This window comes from Arachis ipaensis, chromosome B03 (assembly GCF_000816755.2).
Source record: "Arachis ipaensis cultivar K30076 chromosome B03, Araip1.1, whole genome shotgun sequence".
NCBI classification, from domain to species: Eukaryota; Viridiplantae; Streptophyta; class Magnoliopsida; order Fabales; family Fabaceae; genus Arachis; species Arachis ipaensis.
This window is the reverse complement of record NC_029787.2, coordinates 33,597,645-33,614,621: the sequence shown is the minus strand read 5'-3', so window position 1 is coordinate 33,614,621 and position 16,977 is coordinate 33,597,645. Positions and strand designations below refer to the sequence as shown.

The 16,977-nt window shown below is 37.1% G+C and overlaps 1 protein-coding gene across 2 annotated transcripts; it reads right to left on the bottom strand.

The window, feature by feature from the left end:
* On the bottom strand, window positions 2,399-5,889 carry LOC107630185 (uncharacterized tRNA/rRNA methyltransferase slr0955). 2 transcript variants are annotated; one of them, XM_016333258.2, is made up of 3 exons: window positions 4,022-5,889; window positions 3,469-3,638; window positions 2,399-3,243 (listed from the first exon to the last, which is right to left on the bottom strand). In XM_016333258.2, exon 1 carries the CDS (start codon window positions 5,745-5,747, stop codon window positions 4,050-4,052), a length of 1,698 nt encoding a protein of 565 aa, XP_016188744.1. In that variant the 5' UTR covers window positions 5,748-5,889; the 3' UTR covers window positions 2,399-3,243; window positions 3,469-3,638; window positions 4,022-4,049. The 2 variants fall into 2 exon arrangements, with proteins under 2 accessions (XP_016188744.1, XP_020974334.1); XM_021118675.1 differs by having other exon boundaries at window positions 2,399-3,201.

The window sequence follows — 16,977 nt, the reverse complement described above, 5'->3', positions numbered from 1 at the left end:
TATATAATAACTAACTTAATACTTAATTTTTTTTTTGTATATCCATAATATTTTACTTTTTTATTTTTTTTCTTTTCTTTTTAGGCCCCTCTCAAAAATAACTTGTGTAAGAATTTATCTTCTAAAACTAAAATACCTTAAATTAATTCGTAAAAAATATTGTCAATTAAATTAGTCATTTTATTATTAGGTGATAATATATTAAACAATTATTTATTTAATTGACAAAATAAGTACTCTGACTTATAGTAGTATCTTTTGAGAAACTAATTTAAAGTATTTGGCCTTTTGATAACCAAACAAAATTATACATGATTTTTTGAAAATATTATAACTATTAACCAAATTTATATTAACAAAAGTCTCTTTCAACAAAAAAAAATGAAGGTCTAAAAGAGAAAGTTTGGAAAAGGGAAGGATAAAAAGGCTTTTAGATTTTTTTTTGTTAGAACAATAATTAAAGAATTTTAACGTAATGATTTATTAAAATAAATATCTTTAATCATACAATAACTTAACATTTCATTTTCGTTTTGAAATTTGTTTTGAATATTGTGAGTTCCTGACTGATGAAGAGGGGGAGAGACCGTTGGATTGGTGGTTATTCATACGTTTAAAGGGAACATTGATAGCATGCAAGGTGTCACGTGCTTATTCGGTCTTTAATCACCCAATAAACATGAAAGATCCTTTTCTTAGGATCCGAATATTATTCCTCGCATTTATATAGTTCTTTATTAGTTATTATTATGATATATTTGAACCCTTAAATTTTTTTCTTCTTCTTCTTTCTTTTAAAAGAAGATTATTTTACAACCTATAACGACAACTAGAACACGGAAGTTTGCACATGCCCCTTTCATACGTGTTATTACTTACGTTACATACTTATATGTAACTTTTTAACATATAGAGCAATGCTTAATGTGTTTAAATTATATTTTACAGTCACAAAAAAAAAAAATTATATTTTATAAATTAAAGTTGGTATAAAATTGATTTTGTAAATTTAATTTTAATAAAAAGTAAATTTGTGTTAAAGTAATTTATATTTGGTAATTTTTATATCAAAATGGATTATAGTAAAATAAATGTTGTTTAGATTACACTATTCAAAATTATTTTTAAATAAAAAATTATTAAAATAGATATTAACTTAAATAAAATAATACAATAACATATATAAAAATAAATTCGGTAAAATGTAAATAAAGATTGAATATTGATGGCCCGTTGTTAAAACGCAGAAGTTCAAAATTGTTGCTTCTTGTAAACGTGATTTTGAATGTAAAATCACTTTTGAGTTTATGAATAAAAAATTTGTCAAACCAAAAATTGAAGCTTTTAAAAAATTTAAACTTATTTCTTCTCTTCTAACGTGTTTTCCAAATACACTCTTAATCTTACTAATTAAAAAAAAAGAAGTGATTAGTTCACAATATAATAACGTGTACCCTCATATCCAGCATATCTCAAATTAATTTTATTTTTGGACGTGGAAAATAACACTTGGATTAAATTTAGCAAGAATCATTGAAGCAAATTAAGTACAATCATCCTTTATTAAAAAAAAAAAAAAGGAGATAATAAGAGATAGTACAATAGTGGAGGACAAGAGAAGCAACTTCGAGGGTGCAATTCTCTGTCCAAATATTCTAATCTGATCTATCTCTGCCACAATTGTATTTGTATGCTAATCTATGTGAAGGGCTAAAGAAAGCCATGTTAAATGATCCTTCTTTCTTTGTCCTTATAGTACAAAATTAGTTCTATTAATTTTTTTTGTCGGATAGATTAGACAACCCTCAATTTTAGACATTATATTACGCACAAATTTAAGGATTCTATCTACTATTTGGTTATTACCAAATTTCGAATCCGAATGCAATATATTAAGAGACAACATATTTAACTATTCAACCAAAGTCTCAACAGCAACAGTCTTATTGAATGTTACATCATACCTATTAATTTTACCTCTCATAGAACTCAATTTGCCCAAACAAAAAGCCGAAGGATGGGCCGATGGAGTCACTAGCCCTAGTGATTAATACCATAACAATGGATGATTTCTCTCATTTATTTTTCAAATGATTATATTATGTATCTTCAGATTCGTTTTTTAATAAAAATATGTAACGCAAAATATGAATATGCTTAAAAATGACGTACTGACGTAGGATTTCGGAAGGAGTTTAGGGACAAAGCAGAAAACAGAAGATCTAATCTCGTAATTTGGTGTCTACGGATTGCCCATGTGGGGATCCATGAAGCATGCTCCTGCTTTTAATACTAAAAAAAACGATCATAATCGAAAATTGTAATTGTAATCGTAATTAAACGCCAAAACAAGATTATTTATTAATTCGAAGGAAATAGCTCTTGCAGAAGCTGACAATTATTGAAAATCATGCTGGTTTTAATATTATTATAACATAAGAAAAGGATCACCTACTATAATACCACATTAATGAAAACTAAATGGGACCATGACCATGGCATCACAATCACATAAGGCGTATATTCGGTATTCGTCTCTGATGAAAATGATGCATTGGAAATTTGGAATGGAACAAAAGATTTCCAGAAACGCAACTTGGGATCCAAGTGTAACTGTGCCCCCACCTTACTTAATCACATGATATTGCCAATGCCAGCTATTATTGATTTTGATGTTCTAATTCTAATGGAATACCGCTCACCCTGCTAATGTGGCCCATTTTCCATTTCCCATTTCCCTTCATTCATATTATTTTATGCAATGCAAGCTAACCATGAATCAATGAACCATGATATTTATGCTATTGACTAACATCCTCTCATGTTGTGAAAAAACTTGCTTCACTTGAATAGTCCCTTTATTTATTGAGTCATTGTAACTGTAAACTATCAACTATGGACACAAGAAGCAAGCACTTTATGGAAAGAAAAATGGCACTACCCTTGGGGGGATGTGTTGATGGTCTATCTGTCTGTCTATTATTGAATGATGATGGCAATTGGCAAGTGCACAAGGTCTGTATCATCTTAGTTCCCCCATACCCTTATGCAATGAGCCATGTTAATCGTCTCTGTATCGTTCCAATTTTGTTAAGACAATATGCGAATCGTCTTTGTATCTTTCCAATTTTGTCCGACTCATCATGTATAGCACTGTAGACAGCAACAGCAGCCCAATTGCAAACAGCGGAAGAGTAAGAGCTGCATTGGAGGGCATTCAAGAATCATGCTTACCAAGTGTACCTAATTGTAAGTTATAAAACAGCAAGCATTAGTTTGGAGAGCATTTACAGGGATGAATACCATTATATCAACTTCTGTTGAGGAAAACCTCATATGCCATGGAATTAAGCCGTCATAACTAAACTACTGACATGAAAATGCATCCAGGAGCAACAACAATCAAAGTCCCTCATATTTTGATAGAACTGGACTGCTGTGTTTAATGCACATGAAATGTAAACTCACCTGCTTAAGCATTGCAAATGATGACTTGTAATGCTGCAGTTACGTTTACCATAATCACTCCCTGGAATTTATCAATCCAAGTGTCTCCTAAAATATTTGAAGTCTTGGCTATCAATTTTACCATCACACAGCTTCAATTCACTTTTATTGATTGCAGCCTGTCAATTTTACTGGCAGATAAACAATTTTCAAATATAATAAACCTGAGACATAAAAGCTCACATATGAAGCTTGAAAGAATAATTCAAACTCAACATGAAGTAAATCAATAGAGTCGGATAGCTTGGAAGTTGAAGCCAAAACAAGTTTCAACTATTGGTTCAAGTGATCATTGCTATGAATATTGTCACAAATAGATTTAGGCTTCACATTGAAAAGCAGTCAAGTTTGTGATTTCACCTCACTTGCGATCAGAAAAACTTGTTTAAATGATCATAAAATGGTAACATGGTCAAGCTAAAGATAAGGAGAAACATAACTATATTGAAAATAATAGTAATAAAGCAGGGCACAATGATTCATGAGACACTAAGGCGAGAAGACAGAAGACTACATGAAAGTTGAAACTATCCCCTGCAATCTCACTCAGATGAGTTGGTCTGTGTATACCCGTCTGGCAAAGAACCAGCCGAATTTTTCCCAATTAAGTGATGAAGAAGAACGCCTGCGGCAACACTAACATTTAAGCTTTCCACGGCCAAAAATGACAGGAACTCTCTACCAGAGCTCTCATGGTTCACATCGTTGACTTCACTATTATCTAAATCAGAAGGAATGTTCCCAGGAATCCTAACTAACCGAGTACATGATCTCTCTACCAGAGGCCTCAAACCAGTACCCTCACTGCCCAAAACAAGAATAGTTGGTGGACCAGGCTCAACCTCATCCAAAGAAATAGCTCTAGAGGAGACAGATCCTCCAAGAACTCGCCAACCATTTTCAGCTGAAGACACCAAGAATTGCATCATATTCTTGCAATATCTAAGTTCCATTAATTCAAGTGAGCCTGCACTTGCTTTGCTGACAACACCACTCAATGGAGCTGAATTCTTCGCACATAACACTATCCCAGAAGCTCCAAAAAAGTATGAAGACCTAATTATTGCCCCTAAATTTTGAGGATCGGTAACTTCATCCAAGGCTACCCAGAGAGAACCCTTCCCTTCATCAACAGAAACAGGATCCAATTGCATTATTTTTACCATCTCCAGTGGTGAAGCATCTAATACCAAACCCTGATGAGGACGGTTATCAGCTACCATATTTAGATCATGTTTTGATGCATCTTTTATAGTTAAACCAACCTTTTCCGCAATCTTCAGAACTTTCTCAAATCCTTTCTTGTCCTTTTTCTTCCTATTGTTACTACTCAAATCCAAACCTTCTTGCACGTACAATGCATAGAATTCCCTACGTTCAGCTGACAGTGCAGCCAAAACCGGTCCAACCCCATAGATTCCCTCACCAACAATCTTAGGCACAGTGGATTCTGTGGCCTCTTTCCAAGTCTTTCTACCCCAATTTTCCTGCTTATTCCATCTTCTAAACTCAGGCCTTTCTGATCCAACTTTTGTTACCCCCATCTCCCTGTACCTGTTCTTTATGTTATCCCACCTTGGATCATCAATGGCTTCCTCTATTTCACCATCACCTACTTCACCATCATCATGATTATCAAACTTCCTATACCTGGTTCCATAATCACTTCTCTCAGTCCTCTGAACTCTCACTTTCTCAGCCAATCCGCTATTCCTTTCTTTACTTGCTAATGATGGTCCTGGCTTAGAAAAACCTTCATGATCATGAACTATTGCTTTCTCTAACCTCTCAACCGATTGCTCCCAAGAGGACTTGGTATTCACCTTCTTTCCTGAACCTTCCTGAATAGAGCTACTAATCTTATTCGGTTTCGCTCTCTCCAACGCTTTGGCTTCATTGGCTGCTAACCAAGGAAGTTGCTTTCCAGCACCATTAGAACTAGTCCCTCCATCCATTTTTCCAGCATAAGAGCTTGAGAAGCTTCTGGCTTTACAATATCTTCTGGCAAATTTTAGCATCAAGCCACGGGGGTTGACTACCTTCTTCAAGCTAGGGTTTTGGGAGGGTTTTTGATTATAGTGATGAGGTAAAGATCGAGGTTTTAAGGCGATGGGTGAATTGAAGCATCTGGGTTGCGAAGAAAATTTGGCGGCGAGAGGAAATGCATGGGCTTTGGAAACATTTGTGTACATTGTGAATTTGTGATTGTGATTGATGTTAGCAGAAGAAATATGAAGCATTAAAGGTTGAAGACATGAACAAGCTACCTACGGAAAATGGAAATAGGTAAACCATGGAAATATCTTATCCGCTCTCCATTTTGATGGAATTAGGGCTTTTGTTATCTGATTCTTGAAACGACATCATTCACGCATTTTTATTTTTTTTTTTGACAAAAAACTCGTTTCCCGCATGAATATTTAACACTCAGGAAAAATTACCCACCTGTTTTCTTTTTCTGTGTTTTTTTTTCCGAGTCATCAGATTTGGACTATGTATTTTTCTTTGGATTTTTTATATAAATTGGTTGGTCTAGTGGTTAATTTACTAGTCCGCTTATGTAAGTGTTGGGGTTCGAATCCCGCCTTGTGCATGCAACAACTCATTAGCCAGCGGCAAACTCTTAAATGGAGCTTAGTACCGCAACAGATTAGTCCATAACATGCTGAGTTGGGGGATACCGTGGAAAATAAAAAAATAAATAAATAAGTATTTTATTTGCTTAAACAAGTATGGTTTCGAATCCCACCTTGTGTATGTAGTAATTTATTGACTAACAACAAACTCTTAAATGAAGTTTCAATCTGCGACGAATTAATCCTTAACTTGTTGGACTGAAAGATACTGTGAATAATAAAAAAATATATTTTATTTACATTTATGTGTAATATGGTATTTACCATTTTATACAATCTTGGATATTGTGTATCCATTGACATTTTGGCTATATCTTGAATGGTAAACATTCATTATAAGTAACATTCGTAATTGAATATTTTTTGTCTATATTTAAAGAGTAAATATTTAAAATGGTATTGAAATTCAAATTGTTATTCAATTTAGTCCTTTATTTTTATAAATAACTAACTAAATTTTCTAAACTCAAAAATGTGTATCTCCATTAGTCCTTTGGAGAAGGCTGTGTAAACATTGATGATTTAAAACGTTAAGTGTCAAGTTAGCATTCCAACTATATGCTGATGTGAACGAAAATTAAATATGATTCAAATTGGTATCAGAAATTGGTTTATAATACCCAAATTAGTCCATTTTGAATTATAAAATTCTAATTCCCAAATTCTTGTCTTTTCCTTTTCGTCGTCTCTTCTATTTTCCAATTCATCTTGTTTTCTCTTCTGCGTGTATGATGATAGGAGGTGCGAAGAGAAGTCAAAGTAACTCAAGTAGGAACAACTCTACTGGAAGACCATACAGCAGCAACAGAACGCGCAATAGGGGAGATAAGCACGCCGTTTTCTGCAAAGTGCGGGTTTTAGACGGTGATAAAGTACTCAATGACGACAGAAAATTCTGGTAAACTATTTTATGGTTGTCCAAACTATGAGGTAAAGTTATGTCTTTGAAAAAAATATAAAGATGGTTTCACTTTGAGGTTGGATTCACATGTATTTGTTACTTTGCAGTATGAAATCCATTATAATGTCTTCCGATAGGCTGGTGTATGTGAAAAACTAGTTTGTGCGATACATATTCCGCAAGAAATTTTGCATGTTTTCAATTGGAGGATGACAAGTTTTGTTGAGTTTGAAAAACTAATATTAAAATGATGATTAAACATTATTAAAATGTTAATAAAATGTTTATTAAAATATTACCAATTGTTTGTTTGATATATTTGGTTTAGTATGCAGAGGAGCAAATTAAGTTTCATATTTGGTTTAGTGTTAATAAGATGTTAATAGGATGTTTATTGCTTCTTATCCGACCAAAAGGGATATAGTGACATTCCTTCTTGCTGCGAGGTACGTAAACTTCATTTCATGCTAAGCTACAATTTTGCAATATTTATTATATAACGTAATGTAATCTCTATTAATAGGTTGGCTAGATGGGGACATCAGAGTAGAGACCACCATGAAGGCAGGATTCTTCACGACGACACAAGTTAGATGCATTAGGTCTCTACTCTTAAACTTGTAGTCCATCCAAAATTCAGTTCTATCATCCATGTAATCTTCTCCTTAGCCAAGGTTAAAAGGATCGTCCAGCTATATGGCATCCAGGTCCAGAGTGCAATAATAATTTGGAACATCTGATACTTGAGGAATAGCTAATGGTGGAGGAAGAAAAAATTGAGCACCCCACCACTTAAAGTCTCTGTCACACACTCATCCAAAGAACCACTCTCACTAGATGACCACATTTCAATAATATACTCCGGATCAGACTCACTCTCCTCCTCCTCCTCCTCCACATAACCACTCGATTTGGCATAGTGAATAGAATTCGCCGCTAGCTTAGCGGTAGGCCTTCTAAATCAAAGAAAAAGGCCCATCACCACCTCCTACATCATGAGTCTCAGCATACCATTCTATTACATGTTACATTGCAGCATTAGCTTCAAATACACGTTAAACATTATCTGCCCATGGTTATCACCTTAGACCCAAAATTCCTTGTTTCAAAATCCTCTATTCAGTAGCGTTGACATAAATTTGTATCCGACATTTCCAATCTCATTAGAACCAACTGTATCCGTATTCATTAACACGAAATTCTTTAGTGCATCGAGAGAATCTAGACACCACATGCATAGTTGGTGCACGAATTGTAAATCACACTTTTCACAACTTGTACCACTAACCAGCAAGTGCACTGGGTTGTCCAAGTAATACCTTACGTGAGTAAGGGTCGAATCCCACGGTGATTGTTGGCTTGAAGCAATCTATGGTTATCTTGTAACTCTTAGTCAAGATATCAATTATAATTATCAGTTTGGATTGCGAAAAATAAAAGAGTATGAATTAAATACTTGTTGTGCAGTAATAGAGAATATGTTGGAGTTTTAGAGATGCTTTGTCTTCTGAATCTCTGCTTTCTCCCTGTCTTCTTCTTCACGCACGCAAGGTTCCTCCTATGGCAAGCTGTGTGTTGGTGGATCACCGTTGTCAATGGTTACCATCCGTCCTCTCAGTGAAACTCACTCATGCTGGAATAGGATCCATTGATCCTTTTACGTCTGTCACAACGCCCAACCCTTGTGAGTTTGAAGCTCGTCACAGTCATTCAATCCCTGAATCCTACTCGGAATACCACAGACAAGGTTTAGACTTTCCAGATTCTCAAGAATGCTGCCAATGGATTCTAGCTTATACCACGAAGATTCTGATTAAGGAATCCAAGAGATACTCATTCAATCGAAGATAGAACAGAGGTGGTTATCAGGCACACGTTCATAGGTTGAGAATGGTGATGAGTGTCACGGGTCATCACATCCATTATATTGAAGTGCGAATGAACATCTTAGATAGAAACAAGCGTGTTTGAATAGAAAACAGAAATAATTGCATTAATTCATCGGGACACAGCAGAGCTCCTCACCCCCAACAATGGAGTTTAGAGACTCATGCCGTCAAAGAGTACAAAGTTCAAATCTAAAAATGTCATGAGATCCAGAATAAATCTCTAAAAGTTGTTTAAATACTCAACTAGTAACCTAGGTTTACAGAAAACGAATAAACTAAGATAGATAGTGCAGAAATCCACTTCTGGGGCCCACTTAGTGTGTGCTGGGGCTGAGACTTAAGCTTTACACGTGCCTAGGCTATTTCCAGAGTTGAACGCCAGGTTGTAACCTGTTTTTGGCGTTCAACTCCAACTTGTAACTTGTTTCTGGTGTTTAACGCCAGAATGCAACATGGAACTGGCGTTGAATGCCAGTTTACGTCGTCTATCCTTGAGTAAAGTATGGACTATTATATATTGTTGGAAAGCCCTGGATGTCTCCTTTTCAACGCAATTGAGAGTGCGCCAATTGGACTCCTGTAGCTCCAAAAAATCCATTCCGAGTGTAGGGAGGTCAGAATCCAACAATATCAGCAGTCCTTTTTCAGCCTGAATCAGATATTTGCTCAGCTCCCTCAATTTCAGCCAGAAAATATCTGAAATTATAGAAAAACACACAAACTCATAGTAAAGTCCAGAAATATGAATTTTGCCTAGAAACTAATGAAATTATACTAAAAACTAACTAAAATATACTAAAAACTACATGAAATTAACCCCAAAAAGCGTATAAAATATCCGCTCATCACAACACCAAACTTAAACTGTTGCTTGTCCCCAAGAAACTAGACAAATAAAATAGAATACAAATGAGTCAAGAAGCAATAATATCTCAGAGTTTTGAGTGAAGCTCAGATTCTAATTAGATGAGCGGGACTAATAGCTTTTTGCTTCCGAACAGTTTTGGCATCTCACTTTATCCATTGAAGCTCAGAATGATTGGTATCTATAGGAACTTATAATTCAGATAGTGTTATTGATTCTCCTAGTTCAGTATGTTAATTCTTGAACACAGCTACTTTATGAGTCTTGGCCGTGGCCCTAAGCACTTTGTTTTCCAGTATTACCACCGGATACATAAATGCCACAAACACATAATTGGGTGAACCTTTTCAAATTGTGACTCAGCTTTGCTAAAGTCCCCAATTAGAGGTGTCCAGGGTTCTTAAGCAAACTCTTCTTCTTGCTTTGGACCTTGACTTTAACCGTTCAGTCTCAAGTTTTCACTTGACACCTTCACGCCACAAGCACATGGTTAGGGACAGCTTGGTTTAGCCGCTTAGGCCAGGATTTGATTCCTTTAGGCCCTCCTATCCACTGATACTCAAAGCCTTGGATCCTTTTTATTACCCTTGCCTTTTGGTTTTAAGGGCTATTGGCTTTTTTTGCTTGTTTTTTCTTTTATTTTCGCCAATTTTTTTTTTTGCAAGCTTTTGTATTCACTGCTTTTTCTTGCTTCAAGAATCATTTTTATGATTTTTCAGATTATCAAATAACATTTCTCCTTTTTCATCATTCTTTCAAGAGCAAACATATTTAACATTCATAAACATCAAATTCAAAAGACATATGCACTGTTCAAGCATTCATTCAGAAGACAAAAAGCATTGCCACCACATGTAAATAATTAGAATTTTCCTTATTAAAAACTCGGAAAAAAAATATTGCCTCCTTATTCTAAAGAAAATCTACTATTTTATTCATGTTTAATGATGATGAGAAAAATAAATTATAGCTTAATTGGAGATAAAATCAAAATATAGATACTAATTACTACTACTCATATATAACTTCTAAGGTAAAACTCAAATAAGAACAATTATCACAGAGTTAAAGCTAAGATTAGAACTCAACAACCTTGAATCTGGGAGGTGGATGCCTCTTTAGTCTGTGGAGTGCTTTGCCTTTCAAGAGATAGTTTCTGATGCTTTAATTCCTTCAGTTCACGCCCTTGCTCTTCTTGTTCTCTAAGCAGTTTGCAGAGCATGCTGTTTTGGTTTTGCTGTTCTTCCTTCAGTTGATCCACAACTTCTTGCAACTTGGTGATAGATGCTTCTAAGCGCTCCCAGTATTCAATTTGAGGAATTTCCGAGAGGAACTCCTATGCTTTTCTCTTAATGGGATCGTCCTGCACTTGTTGTCCTTCCATAGACTTTTTGGTGATTGGTTGCTCAACTGAGATATACTTATCTACTCCCATTTTTATCCCAGCATCCTTACATAACAGAGAGACTAAGCTTGGATAGGCCAGTTTGACATCTTTGGAGTTCTTGTTTAGGATCACTAACCTTAGACTCATTATTTTGTAAAAATGGTCTGAATGTTCTTTGGTTATGAACTTCCCTTGATTCTAAAGTGGTTTTGGAATATTCTCTTTCTTGCCTCTTGAGTCGGTTTATTTTCCCTTAGGAGCCATGATCTTAGTGGGTATTAGCTTAGTGATCACGGATAAACATACCAAACTTAGAGGTTTGCTTGTCCTCAAGCAAAAAAAAAGAGAGGAGAGGGATATGAGGAGAGCCAAGTTCGAATTGTAGAGGAGAAGGAGAGAGGCCGAACCAACATTTAAAGGGAAGGGGGGTGGGTTTCGAAAATTGGTTGAAAAAGATATGATAGAAAAAGTGATTTCGAAAAGATAAGTGTGATAGGAAAAGATGTAATTTAAAATTGAAAAGATATGAGAGATATTTGAAAAAGATAAATCTAAATTTTGAAAAAGATGTTGTGAAGATTTGAAAAAGATATTGATGAGTTGAAAAGATTTTAGAAGGAAAAGAGATAGATTTGTTTTGAAAAATGATTTGAAAATAATTTGAAGAGGATTTAAAAAAAAGGGGTTTATGAATTAAGATACATTTGATATCTTTTGAAAATGGATTTGAAAAATTAGGATTTGTAACATGTTTGTGTAGAAAATCATGAATTGAAACATAAAAATGGAAAAAATTTGAATTGAAAACGAAATTGCCTACTCCCCCACAATCCTGGTGTTAAACGCCCAACTACTGCATGTTTTGGGCGTTTAACGCGCACTTGATGCTTGGTTTGGGCGTTTAACGCCCAGCTGTTGCTTCCAGCTGGCGTTAAACGCCAGAAACTCCTTTGTCACTGGGCATTTTTCTGAATGCCCAGAAGTTGCTTCTTTCTGGCATTTAATGCCCAGATGGCTATCTCTACTGGCGTTAAACATCCAGTAGATGCTCCTTTTGGGCGTTTAACGCCCAATTGTGCCTCTTACTGGCGTTTTCTTGCCAGTGAGCTCATTTTTCCTGTTTTGTGCTCTGAATCCTTCTGTAACCCTGTGAACTTATGCAATTGATTCTTTACCTTGTTAATATTGACCTTATATGCTTTAAAAATAAATAAACTGAAGAATAGAATAAAATAAAATAACAGAAAGAGTTTTGCTAATGGCTGGGTTGCCTCCCAGCAAGCGCTTCTTTATTGTCTTTAGCTGGACCTTGCTGAGCTTTTTAATTTAGCCTCAGCTTTGAGCATTCTTGCTCAACATTGCCTTCAAGATAATGTTTGATTCTCTGTCCATTAACAATGAACTTCTTATTAGAATCAATGTCTTGAAGCTCCACATAGCCATATGGTGACACACTTGTAATCACATATGGTCCCCTCCATCGGGATTTCAGTTTCCCAGGGAATAGCCTGAGCCTAGAGTTGAACAGCAGAACCTTCTGTCCTGGTTCAAAGACTCTAGATGACAGCTTTCTGTCATGCCACTTTTTTTATTTCTCTTTATAAAGCTTGGCATTTTCGAAAGCAGTGAGTCTGAATTCCTCTAGCTCATTCAGCTGGAGCAATCTTTTTTCTCCAGCTAATTTGGCATCAAAGTTTAGGAATCTAGTTGCCCAGTAGGCCTTATGTTCCAGTTTCACGGGCAGATGACAGGCCTTACCATACACAAGCTGGTATGGAGAAGTCCCTATAGGGGTCTTGAATGCTGTTCTGTAAGCCCACAGAGCATCATCCAAGCTTCTTGCCCAATCCTTTCTACGGGTACTTACAGTCCGTTCCAGGATTCTTTTTAGTTCTCTGGAAACTTCAGCTTGCCCATTTGTCTGTGGATGATATGGAGTCACCGCCTTGTGGTGAATCCCATACTGGACCATGGCAGAGTAAAGTTGTTTGTTGCAGAAGTGAGTGCCCCCATCACTGATTAGTACTCCAGGGACACTAAACCTGTTGAAGATATATTTCTGGAGGAACTTTAGCACTGTTTTAGTATCATTGGTGGGTGTGGCAACAGCCTCTACCCATTTTGATACATAGTCGACTGCCACCAGAATATAAGTGTTTGAGTATGATGGTGGGAAAGGTCCCATGAAGTCAATTCCCCATACATCAAACAACTCAATCTCCAAGATTCCTTATTGAGGCATGGCGTAACCATAAGGCAGATTACCAGCTCTTTGGCAACTGTCACAGTTACGTACAAACTCTCGGGAATTCTTATAGAGTGTAGGCCAGTAGAAACCACATTAGAGGACCTTGGTGGCTGTTCGCTCACCTCCGAAATGGCCTCCATATTGTGATCCATGGCAATGCCATAAGATCTTTTGTGCTTCTTCTCTAGGCACACACCTACGGATTATTCCGTCTGCACATCTCTTAAAGAGATAGGATTCATCCCACAAGTAGTACTTTGCATCAGTAATTAATTTTTTCTTTTGTTGCCTGCTGTACTCCTTGGGTATGAACCTTGCAGCTTTATAGTTTGCAATGTCTGCAAACCATGATATTTTTTTAATGGCAAACAAATGCTCATTCGGAAAGGTCTCAGAGATCTCAATAGAGGGGGGAAACTCCCCTTCTACTGGTTCTATCTGGGACAGATGACCAGCCACTTGGTTCTCTGTCCCTTTTCTGTCTCTTATTTTTATATCAAACTCTTGCAGAAGTAACACCCATCTTATGAGCCTGGGTTTTGAATCCTGCTTTGTGAGTAGATATTTAAGAGCAGCATGGTCAGTGTACACAATCACTTTTGATCCTACTAAGTATGATCTAAACTTTTCAATGGCATAAACCACTGCAAGCAATTCTTTTTCTGTGGTTGTGTAATTTTTCTGGGCATCATTTAAAACACGGCTAGCATAATAAATGACATGCAGAAGCTTGTCATGCCTCTGCCTCAGTACTGCACCAATGGCGTGGTCATTGGCATCACACATTAGTTCAAATGGTAAAGTCCAGTCTGGTGCAGAAATAACTGGTGCTGTGATCAGCTTAGCTTTCAGAGTCTCGAACGCTTGCAGACACTCTGTGTCAAACACAAATGGCATGTCAGCAGCTAGCAGATTGCTTAGGAGTTTTGCAATTTTTGAAAAATCCTTTATAAACCTCCTATAGAATCCTGCATGCCCCAGAAAGCTTCTGATTGCCTTAACACTAGCAGGTGGTGGTAATTTTTCAATTACTTCTATTTTAGCTTGATCCACCTCTATTCCCTTGTTTGAAATTTTATGCCCAAGGACAATTCCTTCAGTTACCATAAAGTGACATTTTTCCCAGTTTAAAACTAGGTTGGTCTCTTGGCATCTTTTCAGAACAAGTGCTAAATGGTCAAGGCAGGAGCTGAATGAGTCTCCAAATACTGAAAATTCATCCATGAAGACTTCCAGAAACTTCTCTACCATATCAGAGAAGATAGAGAGCATGCACCTCTGAAAGATTGCAGGTGCATTACACAGACCAAAAGGTATTCTTCTGTAAGCAAATACTCCAGAAGGACATGTGAATGCTGTTTTCTCTTGGTCCTGAGGATCTACTGCAATTTGGTTGTAACCTGAATAGCCATCCAAAAAGCAGTAATATTCATGACCTGCTAGTCTCTCTAGCATCTGGTCTATGAATGGTAAAGGAAAATGATCCTTTCTGGTGGCTGTATTGAGCCTTCTGTAGTCAATACACATGCGCCACCCTGTAACTGTTCTTGTAGGAACCAGTTCATTTTTTTCATTATGAATCACTGTCATGCCTCCCTTCTTGGGGACAACTTGAACGGGGCTCACCCAGAGGCTATCAAAAATAGGATAAATAATCCCAACCTCCAGTAATTTGGTGACCTCTTTCTGCACCACTTCCTTCATGGCTGGATTTAGCCGCCTCTGTGGTTGAACCACTGGCTTAGCATCATCCTCCAATAGGATTTTGTGCATGCATCTAGCTGGGCTTATGCCCTTAAGGTCACTTATGGACCACCCAAGAGCTGTCTTGTGTGTCCTTAGCACTTGAATTAGTGCTTCCTCTTCCAGTGGATTTAAAGCAGAGCTTATGATCACTGGAAAAGTGTCACTTTCTCCCAGAAATGCATATTTTAGGGATGGTGGTAATGGTTTGAGCTCGGGTTTAGGAGGTGTTTCCTCTTCCTGAGGATGTTTCAGAGGTTCTTTCAATTCCTCTGAATCCTCCAGATCAGGCTGAACATCTTTGAAGATGTCTTCTAGCTCTGATTCGAGACTCTCAGCCATGTTGACCTCCTCTACCAAAGAGTCAATAAGATCAACTTTTATGCAGTCTTTGGGTGTGTTTGGATGCTGCATGGCTTTGACAGCATTTAACTTGAACTCATCCTCATTGACCCTCAGGGTTACTTTTCCCTTTTGGACATCAATGAGAGTTCGTCCAGTTGCTAGGAAAGGTCTTCCTAGAATGAGAGTAGCACTCTTGTGCTCTTCCATTTCCAGCACCACAAAGTCAGTGGGAAAGGCGAATGGCCCAACCCTGACAATCATGTCTTCAATCACGCCTGATGGGTATTTAATGGAGCCATCAGCAAGTTGGAAACATATCCGGGTTGGTTTGACTTCTTCAGTCAAACCAAGCTTTCTGATAGTGGATGCAGGTATTAGGTTAATACTTGTCCCAAGATCACATAAAGCTGTCTTGGTGCAATTACTCTCTAATGTGCATGGTATCATGAAGCTCCCGGGATCTTTAAGCTTTTCTGGGAAGCTTTTCAGAATGACTGCACTGCATTTTTCAGTGAGGAGAACTCTTTCAGTTTCTCTCCAATCCTTCTTATGACTCAAGATCTCTTTCATGAACTTGGCATAAGAAGGTATTTGCTCAAGTGCCTCTGCAAATGGAATCTTTATCTCAAGAGTCCTGAGATAGTCTGCAAAGCGAGCAAATTGCTTATCCTGCTCCTCTTGGCGGAGTTTTTGAGGATAAGGCATCCTAGCTTTGTATTTCTCAACCTTGGTTGCTGTAGGTTTATTCCCTACAGAAGTGGTTGGGGAAGCCTTTTTAGAGGGGTTGTTATCAGTACTTGTGTATGTCTGATCCCTTACTGGCGTTTGAATGCCAGGGGTGGAAGCTGGATTGGCATTGGACGCCAACTCCTTACCTGTTCCTGGCATTTGAACGCCAGAACTGAGCTTCCTTTGGGCGTTTAACGCCAACTCCTTGCTTGTATGTGGCGTTTGAACGCCAGAACCGAGCATGGGTTGGGCGTTTAACGCCAGCTCTCCATCCTTTTCTGGCGTCTGAGCGCCAGAATCATTCCTCTCTGGGCTCTTACTGTCCTCAGAGGGATTCTGGATGATATTTTGCTCATTTCTTGGCTTCCTGCTGCCTTGAAGTGAGGTATTTAATGTTTTCCCACTTCTTAATTGAATTGCTTGACATTCTTCTGTTATTTATTTTGATAACTGCTGTTCTGTTTGCCTCAACTGTACTTCCAGATTTATATTAGCCATTCTTGTGTCTTGTAGTATCTCCTTGAATTCGGCCAGCTGTTTTGTTAGAAAGTCCAATTGCTGATTGAATTCAGTAATTTGTTCTGCAGGACTGAGTTCAGCAGTTACTGTTTTAGCCTCTTCTTTCATGGAAGATTCATTGCTTAGGTACAGATGCTGATTTCTGGCAACTGTATCAATAAGCTCTTGAGCCTCTTCAATTGTCTTTCTCATATGCAGTGGCGGATCC

Coding starts and splice junctions, on each gene's coding strand:
- LOC107630185 (XM_016333258.2), bottom strand. CDS start 5,747: ATGCTTCATATTTCTTCTGCTAACATCAATCACAATCACAAATTCACA.